This window comes from Tinamus guttatus, unplaced genomic scaffold (assembly GCF_059628265.1).
Source record: "Tinamus guttatus ecotype Peru unplaced genomic scaffold, ASM5962826v1 Tinamus_guttatus_pri_ptg000287l, whole genome shotgun sequence".
NCBI lineage: Eukaryota > Metazoa > Chordata > Aves > Tinamiformes > Tinamidae > Tinamus > Tinamus guttatus.
In genome coordinates, this window is record NW_028288821.1 from 8,742,604 (window position 1) to 8,761,589 (window position 18,986).

Genomic DNA, 18,986 nt, shown 5'->3' on the forward strand with positions numbered 1-18,986 from the left:
CCCGCAGCACCACGGGTCGCTGCGGCCCATGGAAAGCCCCCTAGTGATTTCCATAGGATCTAATCACCGCCTGGAGACAAACCTTTCCATAAACATTCACAGGAGCATGAGGGAAGCCTCTTTCCTTACTCCTGGGTCTTCCCTGCTTGCATTTTGTGGTGCTCAGCTCTGAGCATGGGGCTTTTACTGCTTTTTCTTTCAGCTCTTCTCCTTTATCTCGGGAGCTAGAATTTAAGTTGCTGCTTTGGTGTTTCTGGTTTTCATGTTTTCTTTATAGCCAGCACCACAGATTTTGGGTGAGGGAGAGGAAACGTGCGAGAGTGCAGGAGAGCCCTGGATGCAATCAGATTTCTGGCTGCACCCAGACATCTTGCTGAGCAGCTTGCTTTTAGATTCATGCACTGGTCTCACTATAGTGGCTCTGGACCTTTCCAAGCTCCAGGAATCCATATGCTGCCTGGAAATCTCCCCTGCAGCAGGTTTTGGGGCATTTGTTGTGGCACTGGCTCCCTGTAGCATCACCAGGAGCAGAGCCCTGTGCGCCCTTGGTGAGCTCCTGGGCAGAGGCAGCAGCTCCAGACACCCTGTGTCAGCAGGGCCGCTGCCGGCAGCTCTCTGTCCAAGCCCATCGAGGGTGACAACGTCCCCCTTGACTTCCTCCCTCCCGCTCAGCCTTGCTTTTTCCATAGGGATCCATTTGGCTTTTGTGTCTCTTTGCCGCCCACCCATGGAGGAAGGACCAGAATAGCGGAGCGTGGTGGCAGCAGCCCAGAACGTGGAGCTGTGCCTGGACAAAGCGCTCCGATGGGCACAGCCACAGTGCCCATCCCAAAGCCCAGCACAGAACAGGGATCCCGGAGAACCTCCGCAGCTGCCTGCACGTTTAAAGCCTGCAGCTTTTCACCAGCTTTTGTCAAGGGTATTTCAGGCTCGTTCCAGGGAGTGGTGGTCAGGAGGAGGAGGGTGGTTTTAATTCAAGCATTTTAAGGCTAGTCATAGACAAGGCTGCGTTTTCATGACAGGAGCCTGCGTTTGCAAAGCAGGCTCTCTCCTGAATCCTAAAACCTTTTCCTGGTGAATTCCTAATTCTGCAAGTAGGTCACGCCTGCTCGCTCCCTGTGGGCACAAAGGAGACTTGACAGGTCTAAATAATAACTCTTATCTCCCTGTTCTTTGATGTTGGATGTCACTGAGTTGTTTGCTGCCATTCGCTTTTCATTTTTTCTCTTCAGTTCCTGTAAAATTTTATTGACTGCACAAACGAAGACATTTCTAGGCCCTCCGGGCATGGCTGCACAGCACGTGTCCCTCTTCCCACACCAGCAGTGTGGTGCATGGCATGCACCCAGGGCAGGAAAGCCTCGACCTATCTGTTTTCCATGGGACAGTGGCATTGCTGCTGCCTCCCACCCACTCCTGGGAGCCTCCTAAAATTCCCGGGGCTGCAGCAGCTGCGGTGCTGCCGTGTCTGATGATGTTTCTGCTCGTCCACGTGCAGAGCAGGCGCCTCTGCAGAGCGAAGCCCTGAATGCAGAGGGGAGTCAAAGGCTGGGCAAGGAAATCCCATTAATAGAGGCTCTGTTAAGGTCTTTGGTTTCTCTAATTCTGCGTTACAATGCAAGCAGAATTTCCTACACTTGTGTTTTACCTATATGCTTTTAGCTGATCATTGTCACAGAGGTTTTAGCTCCCAGAAGCAGCCTTTTAAAGACCCTGCCCTAATTACGAAGCACTTCCAGTGACATTTTAAATTATGGGTGAGTTTTACATAATTCTCTTGATATGTGTTGTTATGACATGTAAAATTTTATCTTTGTCGGATGCAGTGAATTATGTAAGATCTTTGTTTTGCATTTGTGGGGGTAATTTGAACTGCTGCACCTTTAGCACTGGCACGCGTTCAGGGGACCCGATCCTGCACACGGCTGCACAGAGGGGCACCCGAAATGCCATGAAATTCCTATTCTATTATATAAGCTAGGATACCAGCTTACATGCCAGTGTTAAAGCCATGAAGTCAAGCAAGAAATTTCCTGTCCCAAAGTTCATCCCTCTCCTGGGACTCCCGGGATGTCCCATTATATGATCGGATACTGATTTTTTTCCAGGGACAGCTCAGCCCCAGTCACGGAGCAGACGGCCTGATACAAAGCAATGGGCAGCAATTCAAAAGTCTGTTTTCTTCCTGTCATTCAGTGCGTGGCCCAGCCCTTGTTTGCTGCCTGCTGCTCAGCCTTGCTATGAGACACGATGCTGTTTCCGCTCTTTTTTTTTTCCAGTGCCCTCGCTATCATGATGATGTTTGTTTACTTTGCAAGTAAACGCCTAATGAATTTGTGCCTGTGAAGCCTGGTGAGGCAGGGGCGGTACCACCCTCCTGGTAAGGAACAGACACACACAGGGATTCAGTGGGGGCTGGTAACTAACCTGAGAGGGCCATCCCTGATGCTCGACAGCTGATTTTGCAGCCCCTGTGTTATTTATGTGCTTGCTGCAGTCACTCTGTGGGAATGGCAGCAACAGAGACGTGAGTTTGTGAGTACTCTGTGGTCATCATGCTGCAGTCCATCACTAAAGGAGGCCAAGGGGCTGCATGGATGTCCCATAGCCTCATAAAATGGGAACGAAAATTCACTTCTCCCCTTCAGACAGCAGCATGCACCAGTAATTAGACTTGCATGGAGCAAGAAAGTGTGGGGAGGTGCAGGACACAGCCACAGGGCCTGGACTGGCTGCACCAGGCTCCTTGGTTTTCCTTTGCTCATAATTTGTCATAAATGTGAGACCTGAGGATGACTGCAGAAACTTTCACTGGTCCCAGTGCCAAGAATGTTTATGTAACTTAATCAATAGATCCCATTGATTTATTTGCATTAAGTAACCCCTAGGGAGCTTGATGATAGGTAAGGGTGTGCAGGGTGCTGTACAAACACATCATAAATAAATGTAGCTTGCAAATCAATTGCCAGATATTAGTGATTAATCTTCTCTTTCTGAAATGATGTGATGTCTGTCCATTATGGATTTGTATTTTAAATCTGACCTAAGAGATTTCAGAGTCATTTATTCTGGGAAGGCTGCCCTTTAAGCCTGATCTTAACTTTTTAAAAGGTCGTATGGTTCTAAATACCATGATGGCTTACAAATCACGGCTCCCCCAGCACTTTGACAGCTGCCTTCCTCCGAACAAACCAAGGTCCTGTTCAAATCAGTGCTCAGCAGTGGAGGACGGAGGCCATGCTCGTGCTGGGGACCCACACCGTGGCCTCGCGCCTGCTGGGCCTGAATGCATAAGGCACCGTAAAGGCCCCCTCGCCTGCTCCCACGTTAGCAGGTATGGGCACAGCAGGGGATTCTGCCTTCACCAAGGGACACGCTCTTTCTGGCACTGGTGGGAGAGCTTCCTCCTCTCTTTTCCGTCCTCATCCTCTCCTGCCCTGGGAAAGCCAACAGGGGAGGTGCTTGTGGTCCCAGTTGTTCATCCTTCCTTTGGGTGTTCCATGTGATAATTCAATTTTTAAAGGGAAGAAGGGTTTTAAAGACACCTGTGCCGTCATTTGCCATACCTACCATATTTTTCTTTGACTCTTTCTCACGCTCTTTCAGGCACACATCTCTTTATATTGGAGTCTGAACAGTGGCTTTTCAGAAGGGCAGGTGAAACTCTTTGCTTCTTGTCTATCCTAGAGATATTTTACTAAAACTGTTGTCAACTGAGCAAGTTAACGTGTCCCCAGTGCTCTCTGGGAAGGAGAGAGCAGCCCTTCTGTAGCCCTGGTTTTGTTTTGTGTTCAGGACCTGTGTGCTAAAATTTTAGTCATAATGCTTGCACTCTTTTTTTTTTTGGCAGAAGATTGATATCCATCACTTCTAGGTGAGCTAACACAAACCGTTCTGAATACAAAGTTGCTTACAAATCGAAGCATTTCCTCTGGTTATAGTGCAATGATACGTTATGTTGCTCCTCAGACCAGCCCAGGCCCTGCTTGGTCTGGGATGCAGCAGGCCCAGGCTCAGCAAGTTCCTTCATTTTCTTTGCTGGTCCTGCGACCAAAGGGCTTTTCCTCCCAGAGCCAGGCTGAGGAAGCTCTGGGTAACTAGAGTACACATTGTCCTTGGAGGGTCAGAACCCAATGGCAATTAATGGGTATTAACACAAATGCCCAGATCTGTAGGCAGTCCGACTTTCATTAAGTTCTTCTCCACTTTTGAGTTATCATTAATAACATGCCACTCTCCATTTATTCTTGGGCCTAGTTGCCCTTTCCAGCACTTTTTTTTTTAATTTTTTTTTAAGTTTCCTTTAACCTTCCTAGTGACTAACCTTTCTAACTCCTTTTTTCCTATCCTCCCTTGCAAACTCCAGCCTTCCCACCTGCTTATACCCTTCTGCGTTTCCACGGCCGTTTTCAAAAGCCCGGCTCTTTGAGCTGCCTCCTGTGAAGTTTTCGCAGCCGCTTCCCCACCCTGTTGCCGCGTTGGTGAGAGACGGGAGGCCGCTTCACCCTTTCATGTCATTGCCGTGCGAGTCTTGAGCACTGCGCTTCACCCTGTCTGATCAAAGCCTTTCCCCGCGCACACTGTGATCACGCCGTGAAAGACGCCGCTCCCCGCGCGGCTCCCGCTCCCTGTGCGGTGCCGGCGGGACACGGGGCCGGGAAGCCGCTGGCAGGGACACGGCTGGCAGCGCTTCCCCGTCGCCTCCCCAGCGGGTTTCGTTTTCCTGCCTCAGCGGCTGGATTGCTGCATGCTCCGAGCCTGGTTCTCACCACTTGCTGGTGCTGAGCCTCCTCTCACCGGTGCCAGCTGTCAAATGCCAAACCAGAGTTGATATATGCTTGCTAAATAAATAGATTTATGTACTTGGATACATATGTGTGTGCGTATGTATGTGTGTATGAATAAAACACATTTCAATGAGCTTGTGTGCAGTTTAATCTCCAGGGTAGTCTGGTGTCTGTCCAGGATAAGTCTTGCTTTTGCCTCTGTTGAAAATAGAAATGATTTAGGGTTGGCTTGGTAAAATGCCATGGCGAGAAGAGCTGGGTCAAAGTGATGTAGTAGCTGCAAAGGCTCCCCTAGAGTTGTTGCTGTCTGGCTAGGTATCACTTTCTCCGCTTTCCTTTCTCTTTGATCAGTTCATTTTGCTCAAGTGACCATAGATCGGCTGATTTTAAGCCCCTAGAAAACCTCAGTGTTGCATTACTCAATGTAAAATATTTTCACTAGCTCCTCAATAACAGGTGGTTCCCAAATAGTACCACTACTTCAGAAGGTGTTGGTGTTTTTCCTAAACTAGGAACATGGAAAAAAACCCACGCCTATAAACAATAACAAGAAGCTCTGCTTTTGTTCAACAAGGAATGAAGTTTAATTTTTAAAGATCACTCTGTATTATTAACTTCCTTAATTATCAAAAGGGATGGTTGGCTGAGCAGACAATTAAAATAAGGAGAAGCTCAGAAGGAGTTCATCAGTGCATTAGGCAGACAATGGGGGGAAGTAAAACTATTCCAAGCACCTTTCGAAGGAAGTCATTTGGGAAGGAAATAGGATTAATTAAGTTTTGAACCGGTTAATTTTGTTATCTAAAAATATTTCACAGCTTAACCACTGTAACATGCTTACGCATGAGCTAATGGCTGAGCTCCTTCAACAGCGGGTGAATTGCTGCTCTAGATAAAGTTATTTTAAATGAGCATGGGGCTTGCTGGAATCCGTGGTGTTTTCTGCAGTCAAGATTAGGATCGTGCTTTGAGACAACCATGACTGTGGAATCTGAGCTGGTTCCAGCCGTGCCCTTTTGCTTTGCTGGTGTGATCTGCATCCCACTTTTCGCATGGAGCACCAGGACATGCAGGGCCAGGGATGCCCCTGGGGTCTTGGCGGGGGTCTCTGAGGGCAACACTAATTCAGAGAACCTCTCTCCTACTCTTTTTGTTTCCTGTCCCTCTTAAGGGGCGCCTGAAAACTTTTCCTTATACAGATTTTTCTCCTGAGCGGGCTCTTATGTGATGCTGCTGCACAGAGAGCAGAAATCAGCTACTGGCAGGTAACACAGGAGCCACTGCCATGGGCGTTTTTTCCTCATAAGACTGATCCAGAGCTCAGAGAAGCTCAATAGTTTTCACCAACTTTGGCTTAGAGCTTGTAGATAATCCTGCATTCTAGCCCTTAATATGGGTGTCCTTAAACTATTGTATTGTTTGAAAACTGAGTTCATGTCTGTATGAAACTTTCCCACTGCAAAGATATGGACAAAGGAGTCTGAGCTCCTGCTCCGACTGAAGGGTCCTGTATTGTATAACCAGGTCCAATAATGGAATTAAATCAATGTGCAGAGCAAAAGGGGAAGAAGAATTAAAAAGAGAAGAGAGAGAGCGAGCAAGTGAGAGAAGACCTGCTTCCCGCTGTTGGAGAGGCCTTTTGTTTGGTCTTTAGTTTTGTTCAAGGTGTGGGTGATGAATCATGACAAATCACTTTCTCAGAGCTTTGCAATTTATTCACTAATGAATTAATTTTAATAGGAGCCAGCCATGTTCTTTCCAAAGCTGCTTCAGCCACAATAAGAAGCTGCGTTTTGCCATTTCAGTGCTCAAACAGCTCTTTTGTTTGCAGTGAAGCCCCTCAGCTCACAGCCATCTCTCCTGAGAGGACTTTTTAAGTTGAGATGTTTCCATGCAGGAATAGGGTCAAAGAGAGAGAGCTGCCAGTCCTCTATGTGTTGCCCAAAACACGCCATCCTCTCTGTCACCCCCACTCCTACTATCTGTGCTGATGTACATTTTATCAAATCAACATGATCTGTGTCCTAAAAACGCTGGTCTTGTAGCCCTTTCCACGTACAAATGTACAGACCTGGTGGGTAGCGTCACAGTCAAGGGGACAAGCTCAGGACGGGAGTGTGATCAATCTCTGGGAGATAAGAGTATTCATCCTATCCCAAATCTGGCCCTCTGGTTGTTGATTTTATGTGGGAGAGGCAAATATGTAGAGAAAAGACTAAGACTAGGCCTAAGGGTGCTTGAAAGCACATGGTAAGGGTCTTGCTCAGAAATCAATTTTTCTCTTTTGAGCATGCTTTTTTCCCTCATTCTTTTATGTCACTGCTTCTTCAAACCTTCAAATCAGACAAAAAATATGGTGCTTTGTGTTTTGGTCTTACATTGTCTAGGGATTTCAACAGCAGTATTAAGGGTAGCTGTTCCCTGAGCTTGTAGGCCTCATTACACTTGTTGTGTCTTCCAGGGACCACATCCAGGCTATGGCAGCTGAAAGATTAATCCGGAATGGTCTAATCTTGGCCACTCAGGTTGCCCTCATGATGTTCATGACATAGAGAACAATGTTGTACAGAAAGGTCTATATCCTGAATAAAGACAAAGTTTTGGGGTGGAGAGCTCCTAACCACCTGCAGTGGTAAAAATCAAAGTCCAGACAAGAGGGAATCAGTTTTAGAGGGAATTATTTATTAGAAGATCAGAGATTGTTATGTACAGATTCTGTCCTGCAAAAGTGTCCTGGTCAAGGATATGGCAGGGAGACATTTAAACGCGTTAGAGCTGGCTCTGGTCTCCAAGCAGAGATACTCAAGACACAGCAGAGCTCTGCCAGGCCTGGCTCTCACCTCGCAGGCCCAGAGCTGCGAGGGGCACCAGCCGGGGAGAGGCCTGGCACACCACAGTATCCCTGAGCTCGTCACACCGTCTCTATGTCTTTATCCCACCGTAAAACCTGCCCCACGGGCTAGGTACCAGCAGTGGGGACACCAGACAGTGCTGCAGAACGGGCACCGGTCTCCCCGCCCTGGAGTAACTTGGAGGTGTTTTCCCCAAGTTGGTAATTTATCTTCTGTTGCGCCAGTGATGAAGATGGCTGATCAAGTGGCTACGGAGATACTACCATGCTGTGAGATGGCGTGAAGTTAAATAAAAACAGAACAAAACAAAAAACAACCCAAACCTCTGTGACACAAGGAAGAACTTCAGCCCTCTGCTCCGACACCAAAACCAGACCAAGCAGGCACAGTCTTAGGCCCAGCAGAGCCCTCAGAGAAGGTGGATCACCAAAAAAAAAAAAAAAAAAAGCAATTTTGCCTCATAACAGCTGTGCTCCTAGCAGCATTTTCCTCATTTCGTGGGTGATGTTTCTTTGGGGCTGGCAGGTTGCTTTTTTTTCAGCCTTTCTTAAGCTCTCTGCACAGACCTTGCAGAGCCTCAGGGACTTTTCCAGGTGGACCCAACCCGGGTGAACTATAAAGCTGCTGGGCCAAATCCAGCCCTGCACAGTGCATGGGAGGTCTTGGTGGAGATGCAAAGACAAGACCATTTGGCAAACGTACTGGAAGACAAAGAGCATCGGGCATCTTATTTACAAAAGTGGAAAGGCCGGAGATAAAGCCTTCTGCAGAAGGTTGGTTGCTCACAGCCAGTGCAGGGCTTGGTTTCATACTAGCCCCTGCATTTTCCTTTCTTATTCCAGGCATGCATCTTCTAGCACTTGAACAGGTATGTGTAGCAGAACAAAGCAGTTTGACCTAAGTAAGTAATTTGTTTTCATAGTCAACCATCACTATGGACATTCTTTATCTGACATCTAGCAGGTTTAAAGAACGTGTTATTGAGGACTCATCTTCTGAGGTTCTGCCTATGGGTGCTGAAGAAAGAGGATAAATACTCTGGAATCTGGCTCCCAAATGTATCTTCTGCAGAATATGTGTTCCTGTTTACCCAAAGGGCTTTGACTAGTTTGGGATATCACCTTCACTTCATTGACACTGGAGCGAGATTTTACTCTATTTCTCCTTGTTGAATCCCAGTTTGTAGATCCAGAGGCTACAGGTAAATCCTGGGCATTCTCCCCACCCCTACACACCTTGCCTACTGCATACATGAACCTTTGTATCTGGATGCTATCAAAGGTCTTCCCCTATACTTCCACAGCCCTCTAAAGGAGGAAAAAGAAAAAAAAACAAACTTTCGGCAGAACAGTCTGGACAGAAATCTAACATAATTGTCAGAAACAGCAGTTTCTGGATCAGTTGTCCCCACATCTCTTGTCTCATCTTTATGTGGGCTGTGTTAGCTTGGTATACGTGAGGCCTTTGGAGCTGGGGATTGGCAGTGACTGCTCACAGCTGATGCCAGTGTCAGCACGAAAGGCAAACCATGGACTTCAGAGGGGAGGCTGAGCGAGAGGAGCGTTTCCTCCTCCCCGCAGATCACAAGCACCACTGAATGCACCGGGGGTGGGGAACAAAAGCGAGGCTGCAGCCAAAACCCCTGCAGTTACCTTTAGGACAGTAGCACTCAGCATTTAACCGTGTATTTAAATAGCTTTGCCGTATATAATGACCACTTTTTTTAAAAAAAACTTTTCTATTTTTAACCAGGTTTTATGCTCCTAAGGCACTAGAACTCCTTAATTGAAACAAGGCCCTCCCAGGCCCGATGCCCAGGGTTGAGAAAGTTACAGAAAATCTTCCACAGGGACAGAGCACAGAATTGCTGGTCAGGTCTTATATTTTTAAGGACCATTTCCATGGTATTGACCGTGCTGAACAAGCTGGAGGAGCCCAGCAACATGTGCTGCTGCAGCAGCCCCAAGCAAAGAGGCTTTCACTGAGCACCCACCTTCTTTCCTCTCCTGCAAGGGTTGAGCTGAGGGCCCGTGAAGGCCAACAAGAGGAAACCACCTTGTGCCAACATGGGAGCTCAGCAAGATGAAGCTTCTGCCTACTATAAATTTGCTGTTTCGATCTGAAACAGAGTCTGCGTTAGCTGCATGCACTCCTTTCCCTCTCCCTCGGCCTGTCTTAAACCAATGCACTGGCACAGCGGAGGGAACAGGGCAAAGACAGGAGACAAGCAGCCAGATGAATGACAGAAGTCCCAGCCTGGTCTGAGGTCTAACTCCAAAGGTCAAGTGGGAGGGGGACAGCCCAGACACCAGAATATCCAGCTGCAATCCCTGGTTAACATTTATAGGCAGCTTTTTTGTTCCCATGTCCACTTGCTTCCCTTCCAGAAACATTTCTTTAACCACGTGTGATGTGAATTTGTTCCTCCTAGGGCCTCCTGGAAAGCCCTGATAAGTGAAGCTCACCTGTCAGAACTGTCTGGATACCATCGGGGAGAAAAATTCCCACTGATATTTTTTAACAGAAAAGAAAGGTCAGGTGTGGGGGGATTTTTTTTCCTTTTTTTTTTTTTTTTTAAATTTCCAGGACATGTGCACAAAGGCAGGAGTTAGGGAGCCTGTTTCTTCAGGACCCTAACCTGTCCCGTGCCGCGTGCCTGCAGTGACGCGCTGCAAACTCGGAGCATCCTCGAGATGCCCTCCTGGCCCGGGCTGCACTTACCGGCTCTCCTGGGTGCTGCGAGGCAGCAGGCAGGTCACCGCTCGGGATGCAATGGAGAGGACAGCCGGAAAAGCGCACGGCCGAGCCGCGCAATTCCCGGGGATTCCAACAGCACGCAGCAGCGGGGACGGCACCACCGCTCTGTGGCACTAAATAGTCACTATGTTTTGAGTATCTCGGCTGGGCACGTAAGAGCAGTTATAACAATATGCAAAAGGAAGAACATGTTCTCATTTGTATAGCGCATTGCATTACGAGGGAATAACCCCTCACACAGAAATAATCTTAGCATTAATTACAGTACCGCTTTATCGTATTATAATTTAACTGCCAACCCTTTCCCTTGAAATTAGTAACCAAGGTACATAATATAATCAAACAAGCTTTTTTAAAAAGTACATCTTAATATAAATAGTTTATTCAGTGCATGGTTGTGTATACAACAAATAATAAACGACTCTCTCGTACGAGGCAGAAAGCTGCCCGTACAGAACTATGTCGGTTTTGGAGCACAGAATCCAACGATGATTAATGCACAAAATCTTACACGTCATGCAACTCTATGCCAATAGTCCAACTTTCTCCCATGCAACAGACATGATGACCTAAATGGAAACCTAACTACATTTTTTTTAAACAATTGTTTCCAATAGCACGTATAAGTATATGTTGTTTAGGGGTAACCTGTCCTAACGCTCCTCCTACACAATATTCACGTGCCCATTACAGTGAAAGAAGGACTTTTACAAATAAGACATTTCTTATAAAAAAATTAAAAGTCACCTTAATTCCACAGTTTCTTTCTTTAGAAAAGAAGCCACAACAATAGTTTAACATGACACACAAAATGGAATTAAGAGAAATCTACACTGGAGGATAATTTTGTCCCTTCCTATTAGCTTCCACTTGGGATAACAAAACAACTGAATTCCTACAGACTGGGGTTAGCACAAGAACTTTACCAGAAACTACAAATCTATAAAAATTTATATTTCTTTGTGTTTAAAACCACAAGAACACTGTTTACTTGAGCCTGAGACACCAACTCTCAGTTCCAACCCTGAATTTTTGATTTTTTTTTTATTTTAAAGACGTAGCTTTAAAGACCCATTGGAGTTCAGAAATCAAAAAGTTGCTCTATTCCAAATTAAAGGATACATTTTTTATCAAGCCTTAGATATAAAACGGTAAGCCAAGGAAACAACAGAGTTTACATATTTATTTTCGTTTGCCCCTATAAAACATATAAGCATTAAAATTTCCTTTGAAGAGCAAAAGTGGTCTTTTTCTTAGTTGGAAAGCAAATTCTCATCAGCAGTGAATGCTGTGAAATGTTTTTGTTTCGTATTCCACAAAGCATAGGAAAGAGAGAAAGACAGAGAGGGAAAGAAAGAGAAAGAGAGAAAGAGCTGGACATTTCTTCTCTGAGACTTATTCCGCAGTTATGTTTGCTGGCTATCCATGTGCCTTGTGATATGCACAAGCATATTCTACATTATTGGGGTATATCCTTTGACAACCAGTAGATCTAATGGCTGATAAACGAGTGACCTATGCAAGTTCGGTGGCTTGTCCTGGGCAATTGAACGTTTGGATGAAAGACTGCTAGTAAGAATTCAACTGCATCCAGAGGTAAGGTTCTGTTTAGAGAGCACTTGGCTTGCCTTAACCTGGCTACGTTGACTCGTTTTGGCTCATGGATTTACCCCCGTTTAGCACTCCTGAAACACTTCTGCTCTTTGTTGGGGTCCCACTTCCAGATCTTGAGAATTCTGTGAGATCGTGGAGAGAAGGCTCCTTGTACATGGCCACTGCAAAGCAAAGGAGAGGGCAGCACGTCAGCACGGGTCACTCATCACTCACTGCAACGTCTGGCTGCAAAACCTGCATTTTTCATTCAGCACCAAGCACCACAAGGAGGGCATGAAGGAAACACAGAGCTCCCTGACAGGAGATCTCTCCCATTTCAAATGCTTCCTAAGCAAAGCTGAGAGCCTCTTCAAGGGGATGACATTTCAGAGACAGGAAAAAACACAGCCTTCTCCTCCTCCCAATTAAATCACCCACCTAACCGCTGCACATACAAAATGCTGCAAGACAGACCTGAGCTGATAAAAGTCAGCACTTGCTCATGGTGAAGTGCTCTGCCAATAGCTACTATGTGATCTGCTACTTGTACACATAGTCCAGGCAAATAGGTGAGAAAAATGGATTTTTAAGTCTTCTGTTTAGCTTGTTTTAACACATAGCAGATGTGAGAGACAATCCCAACATCAGTTACCTAAGACTTTGTCCTGTATTAGCTTGTCAACTAGACCAGTATCCATCCAAGGCTATGCACCTCTGAAATGGGCACTCCGAGTTCAAAACGATGCTGCCTTACAAGGTTGCTTAGGAGCACAAAGCAGGGTTTCATTGCCCTTAAGGAAGGGCTACAGAGAGGTTTGCCTTTCTGGAGCATGGGGAGCACCTCCACGCCGTGGCTGGGATCTATCTCCTTGCACTGGCCACAGGGAGATCCTGGTGGGATCACAGTCCTGATTTAGATGCTTCAGTTAACTGGGATAAATCCAGGTCCTGGCTTCCAGGACCAGGCAATTGCCACATACTGGTGCCACATTAATTACAGTTTAACGAGCACTGTGCATTGGAGCTTAATCCCAGGCAAAAACAGACAAACGGCCTGTAACGTAAAACACAGACAAGATGCCCTGGGAGATGCAAATGGCCAGTGAGCAGGTGTTTGGGCCATTCCAGGTAAAACCTTCATCCCTTACAATGCAGACCCCGTGGGCTTTGGGCACAAGGAAGCTAAGGTACCTATTTGGTATGATGAGGAAAAGATGCAAGTGGAGAAACCTGAAAAAAGCAGCTCGGAATGCACTGATGGTGTAATGCACTGATGGGGTATTGCAGAATATCACACTCCTGTTATATAAGCAGCTGAGCCCTTCCAATGTGTACGCATAGCAATTAAACATTTCCGACACCATATAATGTCAGCCCAGATAAATGGAGCCAACCAAGGCAATTACCTTTTAACGGTTTTGGAAGAAAGTGTGCTGCAGGTTTGTTTTTCTTCACGTGGTTTCCTTTCATTATTTCTCCTTCTTTGTTAAGACCCAAATACCAACCCCGGCCAGACTGTTGCTGTCTGTAGATCATTGAAGAATATGTCACATAGTAGTTTTCAAATACTGATTCTTTGAACTTGCACTCGGGTGTAAAATGTTCCTGCAAGAAAATAACAGATCAATATGTGCAGAGCTGAATTTCACATCAGTTAATGCAAAAGCATCCAATATTCATTGCTTTTCCAACAGTTAAAAGACACACCTCTCACCCTTCCCTATTGGATTATGAAACACTGGCCCTAAAAGAATTAACAAAAAGAGTAACACAATTGGAAACCTGTGAAATGACGTGGTGAGCAGCTCAGAGCAGCATAATAAAATCTTTCTGAACAACGAGTAAAAACTCTAAGTGAAGAATTATTGATTGATGCAACTAAAGGATATTAGGCAGCCACAATCCTAGTGTCAACCACAAGGGACCAGCTGCAGCTCGGGACATGTAAAGCCTCTTTGCATTAACTGCTGCTCTTAACTGCTTGTGGGGAAAGTGAAATAAAATTCAAATGCAGGAGGCCATCAGGAAATGGTTTCTTACTAACGCGGCAATATTAAGGCAGCCTCTAGCAGCTGCCTGCGGTCCAACCCGTGCTGTTTGAGCAGATCACCCAGTGCAAGGCTGGCTGTCAGAGACCCCCCGGAAACATCAGCATCATCAAACATCAACAAATGGTAGGAGTTTAATGGTTCTGTGGTGCAAAGCCTGCAGGATCGAGCTTTATTCCTCACATGGAGCCACGCAGTCGTTTCAGAGGGTAGATGGGGTTGGGTTAATAGCTAAAATAAGAAGCAACGAACTAGGAGAGAGCCTTTTTCTTCCTGCTTGAGGAGTGACCGCCTTTCACTGCGTAATGGCCTTGACTCGATCAATACCTTTGGGCACGATTGATCAAGACAGAAAAAAGGAGGGATGCAGGCACGCCACATGGCAAGATGATCCTAGATCCACCTAGGACCAAAATGTCAGTCCTGAAACAACCACTCGCTTTCTAGGCAAGTCCTCTGCGGATACACTTCTTTAAAATATTTTTTTTAAGATTATTTGTTTTAAGAAGGTCTCAGCTGCGGACTCCTGAAAATAAACAAAGGGCCAAAAAGGAAGGGCTTGGTCTGGCCGTGCAGATGCAAGCACCATAATCCTGCCTAGCGCCGTGTTTCAGAGCAGCCAGCTGCAAACCAGTCTCTATTTCTGAAGTGAGGCAGCTTCAGCAGAACTGTCCTCATGCATAAGTATCTCACAGCAACGGGAAAGAAAGGAGGAAAAATTGTGCTCGCATAATGATCGCGATTTTGATTTAAAAAAAAAATCACAGGAAATTAAACGTCTCAGGAGCTTAAGATGTTCTTATCTAGTGTCTCAAATATTCCTGACTGAGAAAAAGATGGCATTTTAAATTTTCTCCACATCTTTTGCTGTTTTGTCTTCTTGTAGGAGAAAGAAAAAAACCCATACGCCTCTGACTGGCACTTGCTTCAACAAAGAATGTGAAGTAAGCAATTTTCTCCTTTTTCCTTCAAGCTAATTGGCTGTTATTTAGTTAATTGACAATTGGTTTCAATCACTGTCAAGCAGAGACAGTTGCTGTATTTTTACAAGATTTCTAAATAAAAGCCTTCCATCACTTTACCGTGCCCAGCGCTTGCCGTGTTAATAAGGGCTATTGCAAGGATATCATCCAATTAGCAGACAAATGGAAAACTACCATGCTCCCTACGGAAAATTATGGTTTATGTACAGTAATTTGGAGCTGTTTAGGGTGCAAAAGGCCTGCCCACATGCCGTGCCAGAGCTGCGGTCATGAACAGAGACGCACGCGCAGGAGACTGAAACAGGAGGAAATGGACAGAAAGATGCTAAAAACCTGTTTCACTTATTTTTCCCTTGGTTTAACAAGTCCATGTCAAATCCCCTTCTGTTTTTTCCTGCAGTAGATTGGACCATCTCTTCTACCTGTTTGGCACAAGATTGTGTTCATTCATCTTGACCCACATCTTCGTAATTCCTGGGCTATTCTAAGGATTCTTGTAATTCCTGGGAATTCTAAGGCCTTGAACAGACATATCAATAGCTGTAGGTGTACAATGACAGTAATGCCACGCTGGCTTTTCCTGTCTCTCAGCTGTCCTGAAAGGAAGCCCATCTTTCCATAAAGTCAATAATTTAAACGAGACCTGAGGAGTCGAGTGCTCTGAATACATTGCTACATAAGACCACTGAAAAAAAGCCAAGTATTTGTGTGAAACAGCATTCCTGATGCTTCCTTCAGAAGTCAAGAATAATGCTATCTATACAACAACAAATCCTGCCCACTGGAGCCCTGCACACTTGCCCCCAAACAACAAATGAAAGAAAGAAGAAATAAAACTTATTTTAAAAGTACTGCATTCATTGCAGCCATAACTCAGTCATGCTTAAGCAAGAGGCTAAACTGTCAGAAGCCTCCCCTTGGTTTTGATATGATCAGCTGAACTACTGAAATGCATGAATACATCTTCAGCTACATTCAGTATATATAAAAAACAAAAGAATAATGATTTTGTGTGTGATGATAATATAGGAAAAAGGCATCGTAGCATACATTTAGAATGGCTATATTTCCAAGCAGATGACTATATTACCAAGAGAAAGAAAAATTGCAGCTTAAGTAATTTTCGAAACATCTGAAGTACTCCAATCTCTTCCATGCAAAACACTGTGTTACAGCACTGCCAAAGTTGAAAGCTAAAATAAGATTAAAACAAATGTGGCATTCTTCCTGCTCTAATTGTGCGAAGGTCACTGTTACAAGCCAAACATCATCCAAAATACCAGCCATCAAAACCACCTACACTGCAGGACTGCACAGTAATGATCCTGGCCCCCAAATGACGGCAACCCTGGAGTGTGAGCCTCCTCTCCTTAACAGAAAATGGGATATCTGATTTAAAGATAGATATTTAGCATCTTCAAGTCTCTGTAGTATTATAAAAAAAAATCTAGTCAGGGGGATGGCTGCAGGCACACGGCACATAGGGAAGCTGGAGATGCCTGATCAGGGCTATTTTATGTAAACTGTATTTCCATCATGAATACCATCAGCAAGGGACATGACCAAATACTTTACACAGTTGAAAGTTTAAGTCATTAGGGTAGTTTGTTACATTGCTATAGAAAAGTACAGGTTGAATATCCTGCAGGTAATGTACAGTAGTTGGACAGGATATTCTGAAATTTTATTCAGATAGCTTTAGTGCATGAATAAGCATTAAAAAAAAAGTAAATTTGGAAATACTTGGGAAAAGTGCTGGGATACTTGGGAAGTGTTCTATCATGTTGAGCATAAAGTTATGTTCAATTTAATCAATGACTCTGCCTGCTTATGGGATTCATTCTTTATTTTCTCCACCTAATGAAAATTGGATTTTTTTTTCCTCCATATCCTGCTCTCTTTGAGGACTGAAATGTATCCCAGGATTCCATTCTATAATCATGAATTTTTGAAGGATCCTCTTTAAGGCTCCTGAGTAGTGATTTTCTGCACCAGTGAGCCTGCCTTTTACATTAAAAGGGATTGATTTTCTCCATGCATGTGAAGTTCCAGGGTGTATCCTCTGGGTCACCATCCTGTAATGTGCAGGGATATCAGCAGCTCAAGATGTGAACACTTCAACTTTTAAGTTCCAAGAAATAACAGCTTCTGGAGCAGTAGTGTGAGGAGATGGTGTGAAGAAACTGGTTATTTCTTGAAGCAACCAAAATCTGCTTGCTGCAATGATGGAAACTTGAACCATTTATTCTGTATAAGGACTAACAAAGTTCTCACGGAGAGGTTACAATCTCAAAAGATCGTCAATTTTGCTTAAATTTACCTATTGTGAGGAAATTATCATGATTTCAGTGGGAGCAGCTCACAATACATGAAAAGACACAGAACTTGTAGGGCTGTAACTAGGAAATCCGTGTGACTGTCATCAATGACCACATAGAGCAGTGAGCAAGGATGTGCCTTCTGAAAAGCTGTGTTTATATGGGCTTTGGAAGACAGATGCCTTATCAGTGCTTTTTCCAGGTGAGCTCTCACAAAGACGTTGTAGATACCCAAAGTCCTCAGAGAGTGCTGCAAAGCCAACCCAACTACTGCTGGAACAAAACACAGCTGTGGAGCAAGAATTTGCAGAAGGGAACAACTCCCCTCGAGTTCACCACAATCTGAAGGCATTGCACCAGCTGTATGACCATGCAGGGAAGAAAACTAAACTCAAAATTACGTAGTTGAGATATATTAAGTTCTTTAACTATGAGAACCTACTTCTTGGAGTGACAGAAACACACAATCTCTCTTAAAAGTGATCCCAAGCAATTCCAGAGCATCAAATTCCACAGCATGGAATCATTTGGGATATTGCCATAAACTAAATTATAGGAAGTGCAAAAACTCTCTGGTGTGTCAATTTACTTAGGACTTCACTTCCAAAAAAAGTGAAATGGACCCAAGGAAACAGCTGGTTACCCAGGATCTCCAAAGTGAGATTTAAGATTGTCACTTGATGTTCTCTGAATCTATGAAGAAAGCATTAAAAAGCTCTTATAATTATTCCCTTGACATTATTCTTTCGCACAGCAAATCCAAGGCACAAACTTAAAAACGCACACAGTGAACTGAAACAGAATACAAATTAATCACAAACAGCAAGGTTTACAGGTTTAAATTTCCTTCCTTACTTCTCAGTACGAATCAGTGACTCAGTTTTGAAAACTTGTCCAAGTCATCTTTACCCAGATTTTTAAGAGGCATTTAGGCACATCGATAAATACCTGTGTAAAGCTTGGTGTGTTACTTCTCAGCTTGTTCTGCCCATGAAATGGATGTACTGCCTGACAACTCCAAGGGGAAAGGCTAAAAGACTGTAAGCAATGCTGAAATTTAATTGATACAGGATCATATTACTGTTCTTCTACAGCTGTATTGATTATCCAAAACAGTCCCTAACTGGGGCAAGTGAACTAAAGCATGATACATGCAAAAAGGAGACACTCCTTTGATTACTGCAGAGAAAATTAATCGTGTTAGAGAAGATCTGCAAGGCGATTTCAGCGTTCTGCAAGATGCCCAGGAGAATACCTTGCACATGTCAAACACGGGTCCCTTTCCTAATCCTGCCCGCAAAGTTACGAGACTTACTGCAAGCTACTCAACATAAACAAGAATGAGAGGAGATCCCCGTTGTCTCCCAAGCTTCTCTCCATGAGCGCAGAGCTACACTGAACATGTTCTCCCCTGCCCACCCTGGATGCATGGTACGGGGAAGCCTCTGCAATTTCCAGAATGATCAAACCCTCCATAAATATTTCAAAACATTTTGCAACTCCTAACGTTTGCATCTACCCTTTTGATTTCTCTAGCTTTAGGGCATAAGCCTTGCCGGCTCCAGTTCAAAATTAGAGAAGTTCTAGTCAGATAAAAGCAAGCATCTAGTCGTTAAACACTGCCTGTTTTGTGAATCTTGGGAAGGAT

General features: G+C 44.8%; 1 protein-coding gene across 3 annotated transcripts in view; it reads right to left on the reverse strand.

Annotated features, from left to right (window-relative positions):
* Window positions 1-11,268: 11,268 nt before the first annotated feature.
* Window positions 11,269-18,986, reverse strand: part of FGF13 (fibroblast growth factor 13) — a 217,445-nt gene continuing 209,727 nt past the window's right edge. For all 3 annotated transcript variants that reach the window (XM_088527583.1, XM_088527584.1, XM_010218507.2), the window contains 2 exons: window positions 13,396-13,594; window positions 11,269-12,171 (listed from right to left, as the gene is read on the reverse strand). In XM_088527583.1, coding sequence (XP_088383709.1) covers window positions 12,035-12,171; window positions 13,396-13,594 — 336 coding nt within the window. In that variant the 3' untranslated portion in view covers window positions 11,269-12,034. The remainder of the gene's footprint in view (window positions 12,172-13,395; window positions 13,595-18,986) is intronic.